The sequence below is a fragment of the Cryptomeria japonica genome, chromosome 7 (genome assembly GCF_030272615.1).
Source record: "Cryptomeria japonica chromosome 7, Sugi_1.0, whole genome shotgun sequence".
NCBI classification, from domain to species: Eukaryota; Viridiplantae; Streptophyta; class Pinopsida; order Cupressales; family Cupressaceae; genus Cryptomeria; species Cryptomeria japonica.
In genome coordinates, this window is record NC_081411.1 from 643,613,596 (window position 1) to 643,629,382 (window position 15,787).

General features: G+C 31.1%; 1 protein-coding gene across 1 annotated transcript; it reads left to right on the plus strand.

Annotated features, from left to right (window-relative positions):
- The first annotated feature begins 494 nt into the window (after window positions 1-494).
- LOC131057415 (fatty acyl-CoA reductase 3) lies at window positions 495-5,159 on the plus strand. The gene is made up of 10 exons (XM_057991593.2): window positions 495-744; window positions 841-944; window positions 1,015-1,217; window positions 2,166-2,266; window positions 3,159-3,366; window positions 3,497-3,658; window positions 3,961-4,042; window positions 4,202-4,468; window positions 4,559-4,686; window positions 4,897-5,159. The coding sequence occupies exons 1-10, from the start codon at window positions 552-554 to the stop codon at window positions 5,042-5,044; spliced, it is 1,596 nt and encodes a 531-aa protein (XP_057847576.2). The 5' UTR covers window positions 495-551; the 3' UTR covers window positions 5,045-5,159.
- The last annotated feature ends 10,628 nt before the right edge of the window (window positions 5,160-15,787 follow it).

Here is a 15,787-nt window from a genome sequence, read left to right on the forward strand (position 1 = left end):
GTTTAACAGCTGTTTATTTATCTGTGGAACCCCATATTCTTTGGTTCATACACGTCGATTACCATTAATTTACCAGTTTACGCGCACTGCTTTAAAGTTTTGCAGGCTGCAATTTATGGTAGTCGACGTTTGAACTCACATCGCGTTAAAATTTTGCAGGTTGATATTTATGGTAGTCATGTTTCGTACATGGATTACTTTAAAATTTTATGGTTCTTTTATGGCTTCGACATCTTTTTTCATACCTATATACCTAACTCTAGGGGCGCCGTGAATTATTTAGAGTACGTAGGAAACTTCCAAATTATCAGTTAAAAAGTATTTCTAAACATGCAGGTGCCCTACTTCAATGACTGTTTTTTGGAGTTTTGCGAGTAAAACCTAAACTAAAACCCTATTTGTGGGATATTTGAATTAGGTACTGGTATGAATGCATTCAATTTAAAAGTAGCAACTTAATTGCTGACCAAACAAGGACGGTTGTTGTCTGTTTCAACTTTCACCAGCTCTATTGTGTGGATACCACTTTGCGAGAGGAAGAGGAATAATATATGTCTTCTGTGATTAAGCATAAATCTGTCCTCTGCTCTTTAGCACTATTGGATGACAGTAGTCTATTTTTAGAAGTATTCTTCTTCTTTTTTTCAGGACAGAAGAAGATCTACAACATGGCAGTTGGTGTCGTCGATTTTTTGAAGAACAAGAATATACTAGTGATCGGTGGGACGGGCTTCTTAGGCAAAGGTACTTTAATGGTGATCTTCTGAAAGAGAAAAAAAAATTGCAGGGGAGGAAGAAATTTTCTTTTATTGTCTTATCAAATTCTATTTGTTTTTACAGTTTTCCTGGAGAAAATTCTCCGAGTGCAGCCTGATGTTGGACAGATTTTTACTCTGGTCAGAGCGAAAGATTTCCAATCGGCCAAGTCCAAGATCCAAAAAGAGGTAATGATAAAAATATTGTATAAGCAGTTATTATGATGTTATATGGAGGCTAATGTGTTTATGTATGTAGATAATATGCTCAGAGTTATTCAGGCTTGTGCAAGAACTTTACAGAGGGGAGTATGAGAAGTTCATGGCTCAAAAGATTGTTCCTGTTGTAGGAGACGTGTCAATAGACGACGATCTGGGGATTGAAGCAGAACACAGAAATGAAATTTGTTCCAAGGTCGATATAGTTGTCAACCTTGCAGCCACCACAAAGTTCTATGAGAGGTTTGATATATTTGCTTCTACCTATTCAACTGTTCTTGCAATTGCTTTTCCAAAAAAAAAAATACAGATGATGACAATTTTTTATAAAAACTGAGTTTTTAAAATACAGTTTTATAAATAGGCGAGACGATCTGTGATTTTTTTTATGGTCAGTTCTTGTTTATAATGATTTTTTAGGTATACATCATATGAATCCTTGTCCTAATTTATATGGATCAATTAAGACTTGGAGCTAGAATCATTCGTTTATTGTTCGAGTGTTGTATCAATTGAATTATTAGCCTTTCTTTCGTCAATATATTCTCCCTTCAAGTGTGGCTTATTTCTAACACCCGATTCAACTACATTGCAGGTGCTTGGAACTCTTAACTTTATATTTATTATCGGAATGGTCTTTCAATTGAACCTACTCACCCTTCTTTGATTAGTCCATTATTTTAATTGTGACTTATTTCTGACATTCTCTATTATTCAAAATAGATAGAATAACTAAATTGACCCTTTTTTTATTAGTCCATTGTTTTGATTGTGACTTATTTCTAACATTTTCTTTTATTTAAAATTAGTAGGAACTAATGACAAAAGTTTTACATATAAGTTTTTTACTAGTCAAATAAGAATAAAGCATAGTTGTTTAAGAGATTTGGATTTCTCTCATATAGATCCCTAAATTAATTCTACAAATCGAAACTTGACAATATGCTTACCTGAAAAGGAAAAAAGAAAAAGCACAAAGGGTTCAATTTTAAAAAATATAGATAATAGTAAAAGAAAACTTGGTGTCTCTTCTCTTTCTCTCTGTCATTTATTGGATAAGCTCATTGCCGCTGCAAGAAAATGAACCGGCCAGGATAAATCCCTGTTGGGTACTTTTTCATTAGTTTTCCCGATTTAGAAATCGGAGATCTGTTTCTATTAAAAGCAATGACTCTTAATTTGGAAATACAGATACGATGTCTCCATGGGCGTAAATGGCGTGGGGGCTATTAACACCATAAATTTCTGCAAAAAGTGCCCAAATCTCCTGATCCTGATTCACGTCTCAACCGGTATAGCCTCGTCTTCTAATTATAACTGTTTTTATATTGAAACATAAATAAATTATTCAGAATAATTTTTTGATCAATTTTTTTTACTACTCAGAATTTGACGGGCACCTCTACCTGCCATATGATTTTTTTATGACGAGTCATTCTAATCCTTTTCATTTTAGTTTTAAAAAAATGTTAAAGTGTCAATTTTTTTAAAATTTGTGAATAGTTTAGTATAAATTCTTTAAGTTTCACAGAATTGAAGTTGCTTTGAAAAGAAATAATTCAATGCAAAAAAATTTAAAAATTTGAAAAACAATGATAAATTAGTAATGCACTAAAAAAATCTTTAAATTAGAAATGATTATATTTTATCATTTCAATTGTTAGAAGTTTGTATATTGATATTTAAGACAAACTTATAAAAAATATAAAAAAATAAATTGACAAAGTTTCTAAATTTACATAAGAAAAAACATACTAAAGCTCATATAAAAATGATATAAAATTAGAAACAATTATATCTTGATCTTACCATTTTAAAATATTCTAAATAAATTCATATATTTATAATAAACGTAAAATAATATATACCAATATATTATCTATTATATTTATTTACAGTTTATTAATAATTCTAAGTGTCATTTATATAGTTTTTAGAAAAAATAGACTGTCATACATACAGTCTACTAATTTTATTTGTTGTAATATATGATCTAAAAGTGCAAAAAACAGTCATATAATTGTCAAATTCCAGGCCTGATTCAGAATACAAGAACTTTTTGATCAAAATCAAAGAAATGATGATAAATATTACTAAATTATATAGAAAAATCATTATATAAAGATGTTAGATACATATTCCCAGATGAACTAGGGAGAAATGCTGAGAATGTTTCTTTTTCAGCGTATGTAAATGTGGGAAGAACGGGCATAATCGCCGAGGAAACTGTGAAAATGGCAATTGATGGACTTACAATGGGGCCATCTGAAATAAAAAGAGAATGCGGTTTGATAACAAAGACTCTGGAAGAGATGAGAAGTACTGCTCATGCGGAAGATAGCTTGAAGCACAAGGCAGAGACCAAGCGAATGAAAGAGCTTGGGGAAGAGAGGTAATCAGGGAGAAATCATTTCTCTATTAAAACTGAATTACAATGTATGAATGAAGAAGTTTTATGAACTATTTAAATGAATTGTTTGATATTTAAGTAAAAGTTAATGTGATCTAATGTATGTGAGTAGAGCAAGAAACTTTGGGTGGCCAAATGTTTACGTTTTCACAAAAGCCATCGGAGAGATGATGGTGGAACAGATGAGAGGTGATATGCCAGTTGTCATTCTTCGCCCCACCATTATTGAAAGTACTTTAGCTGAACCATTCCCAGGCTGGATGGAAGGCAACAGGTAATCAGTAGTTGGCATGTCTTTTTCATTAAATCATCTTGAACTTGATATTTGATTGTGTGACTTGGGAGGCTTTAGATTCTATAATCCATTGGGAGGCTTTAGATTCTATAATCCATCATCAGAAAATATAATGTATTGGAAAAGAAAATAATAAATCATAAAATTAGATAAAAATATTTATAAAAAAATTATAAAATCAAATCTAGAAACATCTCCTAATAAGCTTCAGATCTATAAAAATCTTCCCTAAGATACAATGTTTATTCATGTAAGCTGACATATGCTTGCTTGTTGGAAAGGATGCTAGATCCCCTCTTTATTGGATATGGGAAAGGACGAATACAAACATTTGTTGCAGAGAATAACTTAATAGTTGATGTGGTGAGTGAACTTTCAATGGTTAATTTATAATATTAAATGTTTAATTATATATAGAGAGAGAGAGTATTGATTATTTGAATGTTAAAATTGTTTGAATTGAATAAGATATTTTCAAATAGAATAACTATTTGATCTGAAATTTTATGTATATAATTATAGATCCCAGTGGATATGGTGGCAAATTGCATGATCGCTTCGATGTACAAACATGCTAAACAATCTGATTTGTTTATATACCAAGTGGCGACTTCTGTAGAAAATCCATTATTTTATGATGTTGGTGTAGATGCTGCATACAAATATTTTGTGTCACACCCATGCACAACCAAGGAAGGCAAAATGGTGGAAGTGAAAATACCTTTCATACTAAGAAGCATGGAAAGCTTTCAGCAATACATGAAATTGTATTACAAGATCCCAATAGAGGTAAATATATAATTATTGAACATAATACTTAAAATCTTTTTAAACAAAGCATAGTATCATAATAATTCTCTTGTTTTTACTTCAAACCAGATGCTTCATTTTGCGAGCTTACTTCTTTGTGGCCTCCAAAAAGAGCGATACAGGCAACTACTTCATAAGTATGATACAGTTATGAAGCTAGCAATGCTATACCAGCCTTTCATTTTCTTCCAAGGAAAGTAAGTATTTTTATATATTTTTTATTGTTTTTTTACATTTTATTTTAAATCAAATATTTAATAATAATGTTATTTTTAGTTTATATAAAAATAGTAAATAGTTATCTTATTTCTATATGTAAAAATTTAAACTATTAAATAATTTGATGTTTGAGATTAATTGTTTTGCATTTGTAAATTACATTGTTTATATTTCATATGAATTGTTAGGTTTGACAACTCCAACACAAATTTCTTATGGAAGGGACTATCAAAAGAAGACAAGCAAATATTCAAATTTGATGTCAAACGTATAGACTGGACAAATTATTTCTACAATATTCATATTCCAGGATTGCTTAAATATGTTTCGGATTGACAGATTATTAGATTAAAATGAGAAACTTTGCCAAAAATTCAATATGTTCAAGAGCTTTAGACCTTTTCTAATTTATTTTATTTTTATATCTTCTTTTGCATGGCTATTCAAAACTCATTTCCCAATGTAAAATAATGATATATAAGATTATTTTGTTTTATTTTGTTGGGATCAATAGAACTCAAAAATATATTAAATTAATAAAATATCTCAAGATCACATTATAATTGTTGAATTGTTGCTTGTCAATAGATGTGTTTAAGAAATAATTAGTTTAAAAAATTATATTTTATAAATATTATTTTTAATTTTTAAATTTAATAATTCAAATTATTTAATCAACCTTCAAATTACATTTTTTTTATCTATTATCACAATTAAAAAATAATAATTTTAAATTATATAACTTAATAAAATGTTTGAAATTCTTTGAAAATACTAATATGCTAAACTACCTTAAACTTGTAAATGAACCGACGAATATGCTGTATATCAAAGATTCGTTTCTCTCATTTAATATGGTTTTGTCTTTCTTTTTTTTAATTGAGTAAAGTAAAGGGAGAAAAAAATACAATATGGAATGGTTTTGTCTTTTGCGGATTTGCAAAATACATTTATTATGTATTAGAACTTTAATATTTTTAAAATCGTTTGGCTGGTCGGACATTAATACGTTACATGGATGCAAATATTTAAGTTTTTGGAATTCAATTCAAACAAAGGAAAAATAAATTATGGGACTTCTTCATTTGTATGGGATTTTGTTAAATATTTGAAACATTGTTCACATTTTGATAAGATTAATTAGATTATATTCTAATGTAAATTCTAGTAGATGATCTAATAAAGGAATATATCATCATCATTGTTAATTGATCTTTATTTCTTCTTTATTTTAAGATAATGAATTTGAATGGATGATATCACTATTTAAATTAATAAGTTTCACTCTAAGTATGTATAGTAAAATTTATTTAGATCTTATGATCAAAATCATTCATTTATTAAGTCCTCGACAATAATTTTCATAACTTTATTCAAAACTGTTGTAGGATTTAATCTAGGGCTTCTCCTTACTGACAAGTGGAAAGTGCACTGATGTATTGACATATCATCAAAATATACAACAAATAGAAAATAATGCAAACAAAGATAAAACCATGAAATTTCCACAATCCATATTCATAATTTAGATGTATTTTCTAAATTATTGATGTATTTTCTTTAATTTATGTAGATCTTATGAACAAAATCATTCATTTATTAAGTCCTCGACAATAATTTTCATAACTTTATTCAAAACTGTTGTAGGATTTAATCTAGGGCTTCTCCTTACCAACAAGTGGAAAGTGCATTGATGTATTGACATATCATCAACATATACAACAAATAGAAAATAATGCAAACAAAGATAAAACCATGAAATTTCCACAATCCATATTCATAATTGCCTAGTATTTTCTAGATTTGACAAAAAAATTCAAACAATCAAATCCAAAAAATACTAGGCAATTAGAAACAAAGATAGTCCAAAAGTTATGAAAAACAATAGTAATCATCTCTATTAATTACAAATCAAAAATTGAATAATAATGCTCTAGGGGAAATAAAATAGTTCAAGAAAATGGGTTCATCAAATGAAGAGCTTGACAAGGAAACTTAAGGTGCTACCCTCTTCTAATTTAATTTAATGAGAGATAAAATAAATGATTCTGAAAAAATTATATTCAAGCATATATGAGTTGAACTTAATCTAAGATGAGCAAGGCATAAGTCATAATGGAAATGTAACAATGAGTTGATTTCTCCAAGGACTTGATATATGAATTGACTATGACCTCTCTATAGTCATGTCTCTACAATTGCATTTCCATTGCATTCTTAAGGTCTTTATGAAAAAATGTGTCCTAGAACTCTACAATCAACTAGATAGAATTATTATTGTTATTTTTCCTGTAGAAAATTGCAATCCTATCTACAATTACAATATTGCTTGTACTTTTTACTCATTTCAAATTTTTATTGCTCTTTTTGAACTTACGCATAATAAAAAAATTATGAACACATTCAAGGAACTTGTTATGCCCGTGTAAATTAATATTTGAACACTTATTGTGTTCCCACAATAGTATGCCCACTTGTGAAATGAGGCACAAAATTGAGTAAATTGGAAGTCAAATTTATCAAACACCTTCGAATGAATGTCCTTCATTCAAAGGTAAGAAAGCCCCTTGGTAAAGGCCCTTTCTAATCATTTTTATAGTAAATAAACGGAAAGAAAAAATATTTTGAATGGATGATGTTGAATGCAAATATGTTCTCAATTTAATTGATATCGATCCATGAATTATATTGAAATGTTGTTAGTGTTCTTAGATGTAAATGATGTTCTAGGATTGAAAGATGTACATAAACTGTCTTACAAGTTGCAATTTGAAGTGTTTGCAATTGTAGTGTCATAAATTGTAATCCCTTACAATTTCATACTCTTTTTGGGTCATTGATTAGTGTGCCTCTCTTAAATCATTTCAATCTTATTTGGACCTTATCACATCCTAGTATTCTCATATGTCAAGATTGAGACCAAATCCTATGTAATACTCTACCAAAGAAATTCCAAGGAAACAAGCCAAGACAACCTAGAGTAATTTTTTTAAAAACATTCTAGATAAACTTTACAACTACAAAACCATGGATATGACACAACATGTCACACTTGCATGAAAATGTGCAGGTATGTGCACCAAGATGTGGTATCAAAAGGGGGTCTTTAAAATTAGAAAAGTTTGAACTTCGATGATAAATCAAACATAGTTGCACTCCAATTTTGAAGATGCAACAAGAACAAGAGTTGAAGTGCTCCAAGTCTACTTTCCAAACTAATTTTTTTTTTTTTGAAAATGGTGTAGTTTAAAGATTTCAAAAAGGGGGCCCACAAAACTACTCTTGTTTTTATGCAAAAAACCTAACATAGCATCTATTATGGCCCCCCCTAAAATGTTAACTTTTTTTCAGAATTTTGAAAATTGTTTTGGTGAGAAATCAACTAACACCTTGTAGTTTATCCCATATTTTTGGATAATTTTTCAATGAGTATATAGTTTTTTATTAATTTTCAAAGTGGAGGCATCCTGAAAAACACAAATTTGAGTGTTCTTTCGCATAAAATCATTGAAAACTAGTCAATTTTTTTTTTTTTAAATCAATATATAGAATGTGTTTATGCTAGATTTGGATACCTCTAATATTGTAAATCTAAACTAGATTTAACAACAAAGCCCTAGAATTACAAATAAATCCAACATAACATCAATAGAGAATCATAAAAATATAAAATTCTAAATTAAATCCCATTATACCATTCACATGTTGGATGGGTTTGATCTCCATTGTCCTCCTATCTCCATTGATCGTACCCTAAGAAGTGTGCCCTATTTTTGATCGTGCAATGAGCTCTTAGAAATGTGCTCGAAATAAGAAACCCAAAAAGGTTACAACCTTAAGGGAAGGCTCACTGCCTTATAGAAAGTCTCACTGACTTACAAAAACATTCATACTACAATCCGGATCATATGAATTGTGAAAATAGCATCTCCATATGCTGGAGTATAGTTCCAGTTAAGCACACAGTCTAGTCTGCAACACTTCTCTTCAGATTCACACTTCTGAAAGATCAAATCACTTGTTCGCACATCCAACTCAATTCTTCACTCATGTACACAACACAAACATTCATAGACATACATCTTACATGATCTTTACATATATTTATACAAACCCTAAATGCAAATTACAAAATAACATCCTCACACGCTACAACAATACATGCGGACCAAAACAATGTCAGCTAAGTCATAGTATAGACCCAAATCAATACTGCAAATATGTAACACCTCCAAATATTATACCTTGATCATCCGCAACATGCTACAATCATCAATAATGTCGCATAACACAAAGAACATCACCAGACAAGGAAAATCTTCAATAACGCACACAATAATCAATGCAGACCATCAATATGCATATAACATGATTTAGAGACATTCACAAGCAATGCGAATTGCATCACAACAACTGCAACAACTCAGATTACCAAAATCATCATCATTTCTCTACCAGAGCTTAATAACATCAACATAACTGACTGTTAAAATAAAATATTTTATCACGGACCTCCAAATCATAAACCACTCGAACTGAAGATACACATCAATGTCCAAAATACAACCCACACATCCGCAACCAAATATATAGAAATTTCAGAGCACAAACTAGGATACCGAATAGCACGAACAACTACATAACATCCTCAATAATGAATCTCATAAATTGATCAAATCATTATGCGGACTTCTACAAATGGGAGTGAACCATTTACAAACAATATAATAGAAACCCTTTAAACCGCATTAGCTCATCTACAATGCACAAGATAAACCAACTCATCCAATCAAACTGCAAAACTAGAATACACAGAAAATTGTCCAACAATCTCCACATATGTTGACATCAATGGCAACACATCAATGGCAACACATCAATGACAACATATTAGCCAATATCCAACAATCTGCCCCTTTGGCATTGATGGCAACATATGAATATGAAAAATAATCAATGCAAAGAAAGAAATCAACTCTCAGCAATCTCCCCCTTTGACAAACAATTTAAATCTCAAAATGCTCTACTCTCTTACAATGTTTTTCAAAGGATTCTCTCCCCCTTTGATATCGATGATGATGGCTCAGGAATAGGGCTTCTCTCCCCACAAATATGAACACCTAAACCACTAATACTGAGACTATCTACTCCCTCTAAGTAGCAACCTCACTCACCAATCCAAAGCATAAAATACCTCTGTGAAATTCACCGAACTAACGCAAATCTATGCACCTTAGTTCTCATCAGGAGGGGCAATTACCCCTAACTTCTCTATGAGATACTCAAAAGTATCTTTAGGCAAAGGCTTCATAAAGATATCTGCAATCTTTTCCTTTGTAGATACATACTCCAATTTGACTTCTTTCTCATTCACTTTCTCTCTCAAGAAATGAAACTTAATTGATATATTCTGTCTTGGAATGTAACATCATATTCTTTGAAATATTGATAGCACTTGAATTGTCACAATAAATATCAATAGGGTCATCATAAATAACTCCTATATCCTTCAACATATTCTTCATCCAAATTACCTGAGTACAATTGCTAGCAATAGCAATGTATTCATCTTCTACAATAGATAATAAAATAACATTCTACTTCTTACTTCTTACTTGCCCAAGAGACTAATTTCTTTCCCAAAAAGAATGCACCATCTGTAGTACTTTTTTGATCATCAACATCACTTGCCGAATCAGCATCTATAAAAGCACTCAAAGTAACTGTCATCATTCTTAGAATACCACAAACTAAAATCAATTGTCCCTTTCAAATATCCGAATATCCTCTTAATAGCAATAACATGAGATTCCTTAGGATCAACTTGAAATCTAGCAACATGGCACACAACATTCATTATATCAAGTCTAGTGTGAGTTAAATACAACAACCCACCAATTATAGATCTATATCTAGTCTAATTAGCTTTCAGAGAGTCATCGTCCTTTGTCATCTTACATCCAGTCACCATAGGTGTACAAACAGGTTTAGAGTCTTCAAAATCAAATTTCTTAAACAATTCCTTCACATATTTAGGTCTTGAGATATAAAAATACCTTTATCCAACTAAGTAATTTGCAATCCCAGAAAGAATTTCATTTCACCAATCATAGACATTTAAAACTCATTCTACCTCTCTTCAGCAAATCTCTCACATAGACAATCATTTCCTCCAAAGATAATGTCATCAACAAAAACTTCAACAATCAAGATATTATTCTAATCAATCTTGAAACTTAAATATTAATGTCAGTGGTACCTTTATTGCATCCAAGCTTCACCAAATACTTATCCAATCTAGCATACCAGGCTCTAGGGGCTTTCTTCAACCAGCAAACCATGTCCTTTTCATATGTTAGCTGAAATCCATCTGGTTTCTCAATGTAGACTTTTTCTTCTAGTTCTCCATTAGAAAAAGCTGATTTGACATCCATTTGATAAACCTTGAAATCTTTGTGAGCAGCATCGGCAAGAAATAATCTAACAACTTTAATTCTAGCCATTGGAGGAAAAGTCTCCTCATAGTCAATTCCTTCCATCTGTGAATAACCTTTATAAACAAGTCTAGCTTTGTTTCGAACAACTTCACCCTATTCATTCAACTTATTCCAGAATACCCATTTAGTTCCAATTACATTTTTATTCTTAGGTCTAGGAACAAGAATCCATGTATGATTTTTCTCAATCTGATTCAATTCTTCTTCCATAGCTTTAATCCAATTTTCATCTTTGCAGGCTTCCTCAACATTCTTAGGCTCAATCTTAGAAATCAAACAAATTTCTTCAACATTTTTTCTTCTCGTCATCACACCTTTATTCTTATCACCAATAATATGATTTTATGAATGATTCAACATCACATACCTGGGAGTTTTAGGATTTTTTTGAATTTCAGGTTCTGGAACTCTTTCTTATGTATTTGTATTTTCAACTTCTCCTTGATTCTTTGTCTTTTCTGAATCAACTTGAACTCGATTCTGCACTAGCTTTCCTTTATCTGAACTAGCATCTTGATCATCAGAATCATATCCACAAGATTTCATCTGTCTCACATTACGTTCATCAACCTTCACATTATCACTTTCAACCATCCTTCTCAATATTTTATTATAACATCGATAGGCCTTACTTTTAGTTGAATAACCAAGAAAGGTTCCTTCATCACACCTAGCATCAAACTTTTCAAGATCTTCATCTCTTTTGATTAGCATTTACTACCAAAATTTTTGAAATATGTAACAGTAGGAGCATGACAAAACCATAATTCATAAGGAGTCTTACCAGTATCAAGTGTTTTGACATTTATCCGATTAAGAGGGTAAGTGCAAGGTAATGGGTCACAAATTCGCATAAGTCCGCGTGTTGGAAAATGCGCTCTTAGAAACGAGGGCCCATTTCTGCTTCGGGACCCTGAGGCAAAAAGTAACGGGTGCCCAAGGCGAAACTAAACGGGCTCCTATTTTGTTCTCAAACGGGGGCCCACTTGAAAATGTAACAGGCCCCCCCATTTTTAAATCCAAATTTACCCATTTTTTTCTGGTGCATTTTGTCATTTTTACTTGCAACTGTAGTTAGAAAAGGAGATAAAAAAATGGGCCCCCATGCTGTGGACTCCATTTCAAGCCTCCACCATTATCCCAGGTACACATTCGATCATCCATTATAACATTTTTTAATTTTCTTGTATATTTTTCTTGTTTCTTTAGTATTATTTAAGTTTTTTTGGTATTATTTAATTTTTTTTAAAGTAGCCTATAAGTAAATTTGTTTCTACATTTGTAAATTCTTAATTTTGATTTGAAATATTCTTCAATAGTTAACCCTAAACCCTAAACCAAAATCAACAAATTTATAAATCAAAACCAAATCTAGATAGTTAAGAAAACAAAATATCATATTTACAAAATACAAGATATCTCACAAACATCAAAACCAAAACTAGATCGAAACAAAACTGAAACCTAATGGAAATCAAAACCAAAACCAAATCAAAACCAAACCAAATCTAAATGGATGTATCAAAACCAAAACCAAAATGAAATATCATGGAATAATAGGTCCCGGCATAATAGGACCTATTATGCCAGGACATAGCATAATAGGACCAATTATGGACTTATTATGGCATGTCATGACATAATAGGACATATCATGTCATCATGGTATAATATGTGTGTTGGCATTTGCATAAAGATTGCATTAATGATATGTTATGTTGCCATTGATGTCAATTGAACCGGTAATCATATTTATGATATTATTGATATTGTTGTTATTGATATTGTCTTGTAACCAGTAGGAAGAGATTTGAGGAAGATGTTGTAAACCGGTATGTAAGTTTGTGAGTTGAACCGGTCACGAGTGTATAAGGTTAAACCATTTCTATGTTATGTAACCGATAAACCCTACCAGTTATTTTTGTTAAACCCTAACCGATTAAGTTTGCTAAATGGTTATGTTGATTTATTATTTGTTGAGCAATAATGATGGAGACATATGTGAACATTGTAAGAAGATAAGTTTAGATTGTTTTGGCGCGTTTGTTTGATTCTCTAGGGAATGAGCAAAGTGGATTGCATCTAATGCAAAACGTGTGATGAGTTGCAAGTCCGATGAAGCAACGATCATGGAGCGGTTGGAATTTTCTTGAAGAATGTGTATAGATTGCTATGTAAATCCAACGGTCACGCTTGAACCGATTTGTTTGTAATCTCTATGAGAGAATTAGATTTTTGTTATGTTAATGCCCTAATTGTTTTGTATTTAAGGTTGATGAAATTGTTTTGTTTAGTGTTGGCAAAGTGTTGGCTGAAATTAGTTGAGTGTGTCGTTGCCTAACTGGAGAATGGATCTGCAATTTGACTAAAGGCAGATTGAAGCTTAAAAGGATCTGATCAAGCAAATGTAGTTATATTTAGACAAATCAAGAAAAACCTATTGTCTTCTAAAAATTATAGCAGAATTGAAATCCCCTAACCAGGTAAGCTCTAACAAGCTTGGTTACTTCTTAAATCCTCTAACAAGGTGATCCATTAGATTGGATTCTCAAATCCTCTACCGAGGTTACTCCTAACAAGGTATTTTCTTTTTATCAAGGCATTTTGTAAATCCCTTAATCGGTTGATTCCTAAAAGGATCAGATCTTAACAAGACTTATTGTAAAAGATTTAACAATCTTGGCTCCTAATAGGGCAAACTTTAGAAGAGTTCAAATAGCTATCTTATGAGTCTCATCTCACCATTGTTTTTACCTATTTGGGTTTCCACATATAAACATTTGTGTCATGTGGTGAATTTTTGTGTGGTTATGATCTTATTTGTTGATTTGATTAACTTCTAATAAGGCATGATAACTAGAAGCATTGAGAGATGGAGTGCGTTGATATATGATTAAGCATTTGGATGTTTACAAGTTGAATGTTGTTTATTGTTAAGTTGTTATAACAGTTAACAGGTTGATGTTAAGTATTCTTATGAGTATTGATCTTGACAGTGATATTCTATTGATAAGTTTACCTTGTGAGTTTGAGTTTGAGTTTGGGAAGTTTGTATCAGTTTTTCAGTTTACTGATCCACCCCCCTCTCAATAATCTACTGGATACTTATTTTTTCATCATACCATCAATTGGCATCAGAGCATCTCAAGTCCTCTTAAATCTAAAATCCTAACATCTTGAGGAAAAGATCTTGTAGATCATGATGAAGAAGGAAGGTCTGAAGTTCAACAAAAATAAATATAGGATATGGAGTGACAAAATGAATATTTACATTAAGAGTCTGGGAAGTCAGTATTGGGATTGTAGTCACATAAATCTGTCCATTTTAATTAAATGAATATTTCGTATTTATTTGATTAAAATTCCACTAGCCATCAGTTAATTAAATTAATATTTAATTAATTCATCTTCAAACATTCTCCTATTAATTAAACAAATTATTCAATTTATGTTAATTAATTCATTAAACCAAATTCACAATCAATTAAATGAATAAATTCTATTTATTCAATTTAATCCTCTTTCCTCTTTTAAATAAATTAAATAAAACATTTATTTAAATCATTAAAATCCCCCCCACTTGCATTTTCCTAAAAATGCAACTTGCACCTATTTGTTGAAATAAATAAATTTTATTTTAATAAAAATCCTATTTTCCCTCACCCACCAAACCCACTTGCAATCCTAACCCCCTTCTAGATTCTTCTAAACCCTTCCTAATTAACCTAATCCATCCCCTAATTATTGTCACATTCCTAAGCAACTTGGAGTCACTTCTCAAAGACTTCAAAGTCTTTGAAAAGCATTAAATGCTTTGTGTGTTAAACAATTTAAACTCTAAAGTCTTCTAAACCACTTATGACTCTTACATGACCATTTATGGTTAACCCCTAACTCAACCCTCATGTGACTCATGTGTCTTCTCCAGCATTTATTGCTTTGACCATGGTTATCCCTTTAACCTTTGCACAAGAGTTTATCCATTGGATAAAAGCATTATTCTTTGAATAAAGAATTTATTCACTCAACCCAACCTTGACCTTAACTCCCAAGTTAACCCTTAGGTCATATCAAGCATTTAATGCTTCTTCCCTCTCCTCTCAACCTATTTTATATTGACACTTGTCATCTTGGGATTGGGTTGAAAGTCCTCACATGGATTGAATATCATTCAATTCTGACCCTTGTTGAGATTACTCAATCTCAACCATCCATTGCTCCATTTTTCCTATAAATAGAGCCCATTTCTTCATACTCCAGATCCTGAAACTTGTATGCATTTAATCTATAGGCATTTCTAGAGAGAATTTAACATCATATTCACTCTTTTGGTTTAAAATCAATTAGTTAATTAGATAAATCTCCCATTTCAGCTTTTATTCACACTTGCATAGCATAAGTTATAAGCTTTGTCAATCTTGAACCTCCATAAGCATCCATCATGCAAAAAGCTGCTGAGAGCTACACTAATTTGGAACTTGGAGAGTAGAGGAACAAAGGAGAAGGAGCTAAGATCATGTTAAAAGGCATTTGGTGATGTCTCGTTGTATTTACTTCCATAGTTACACTAGTACATTCAGAG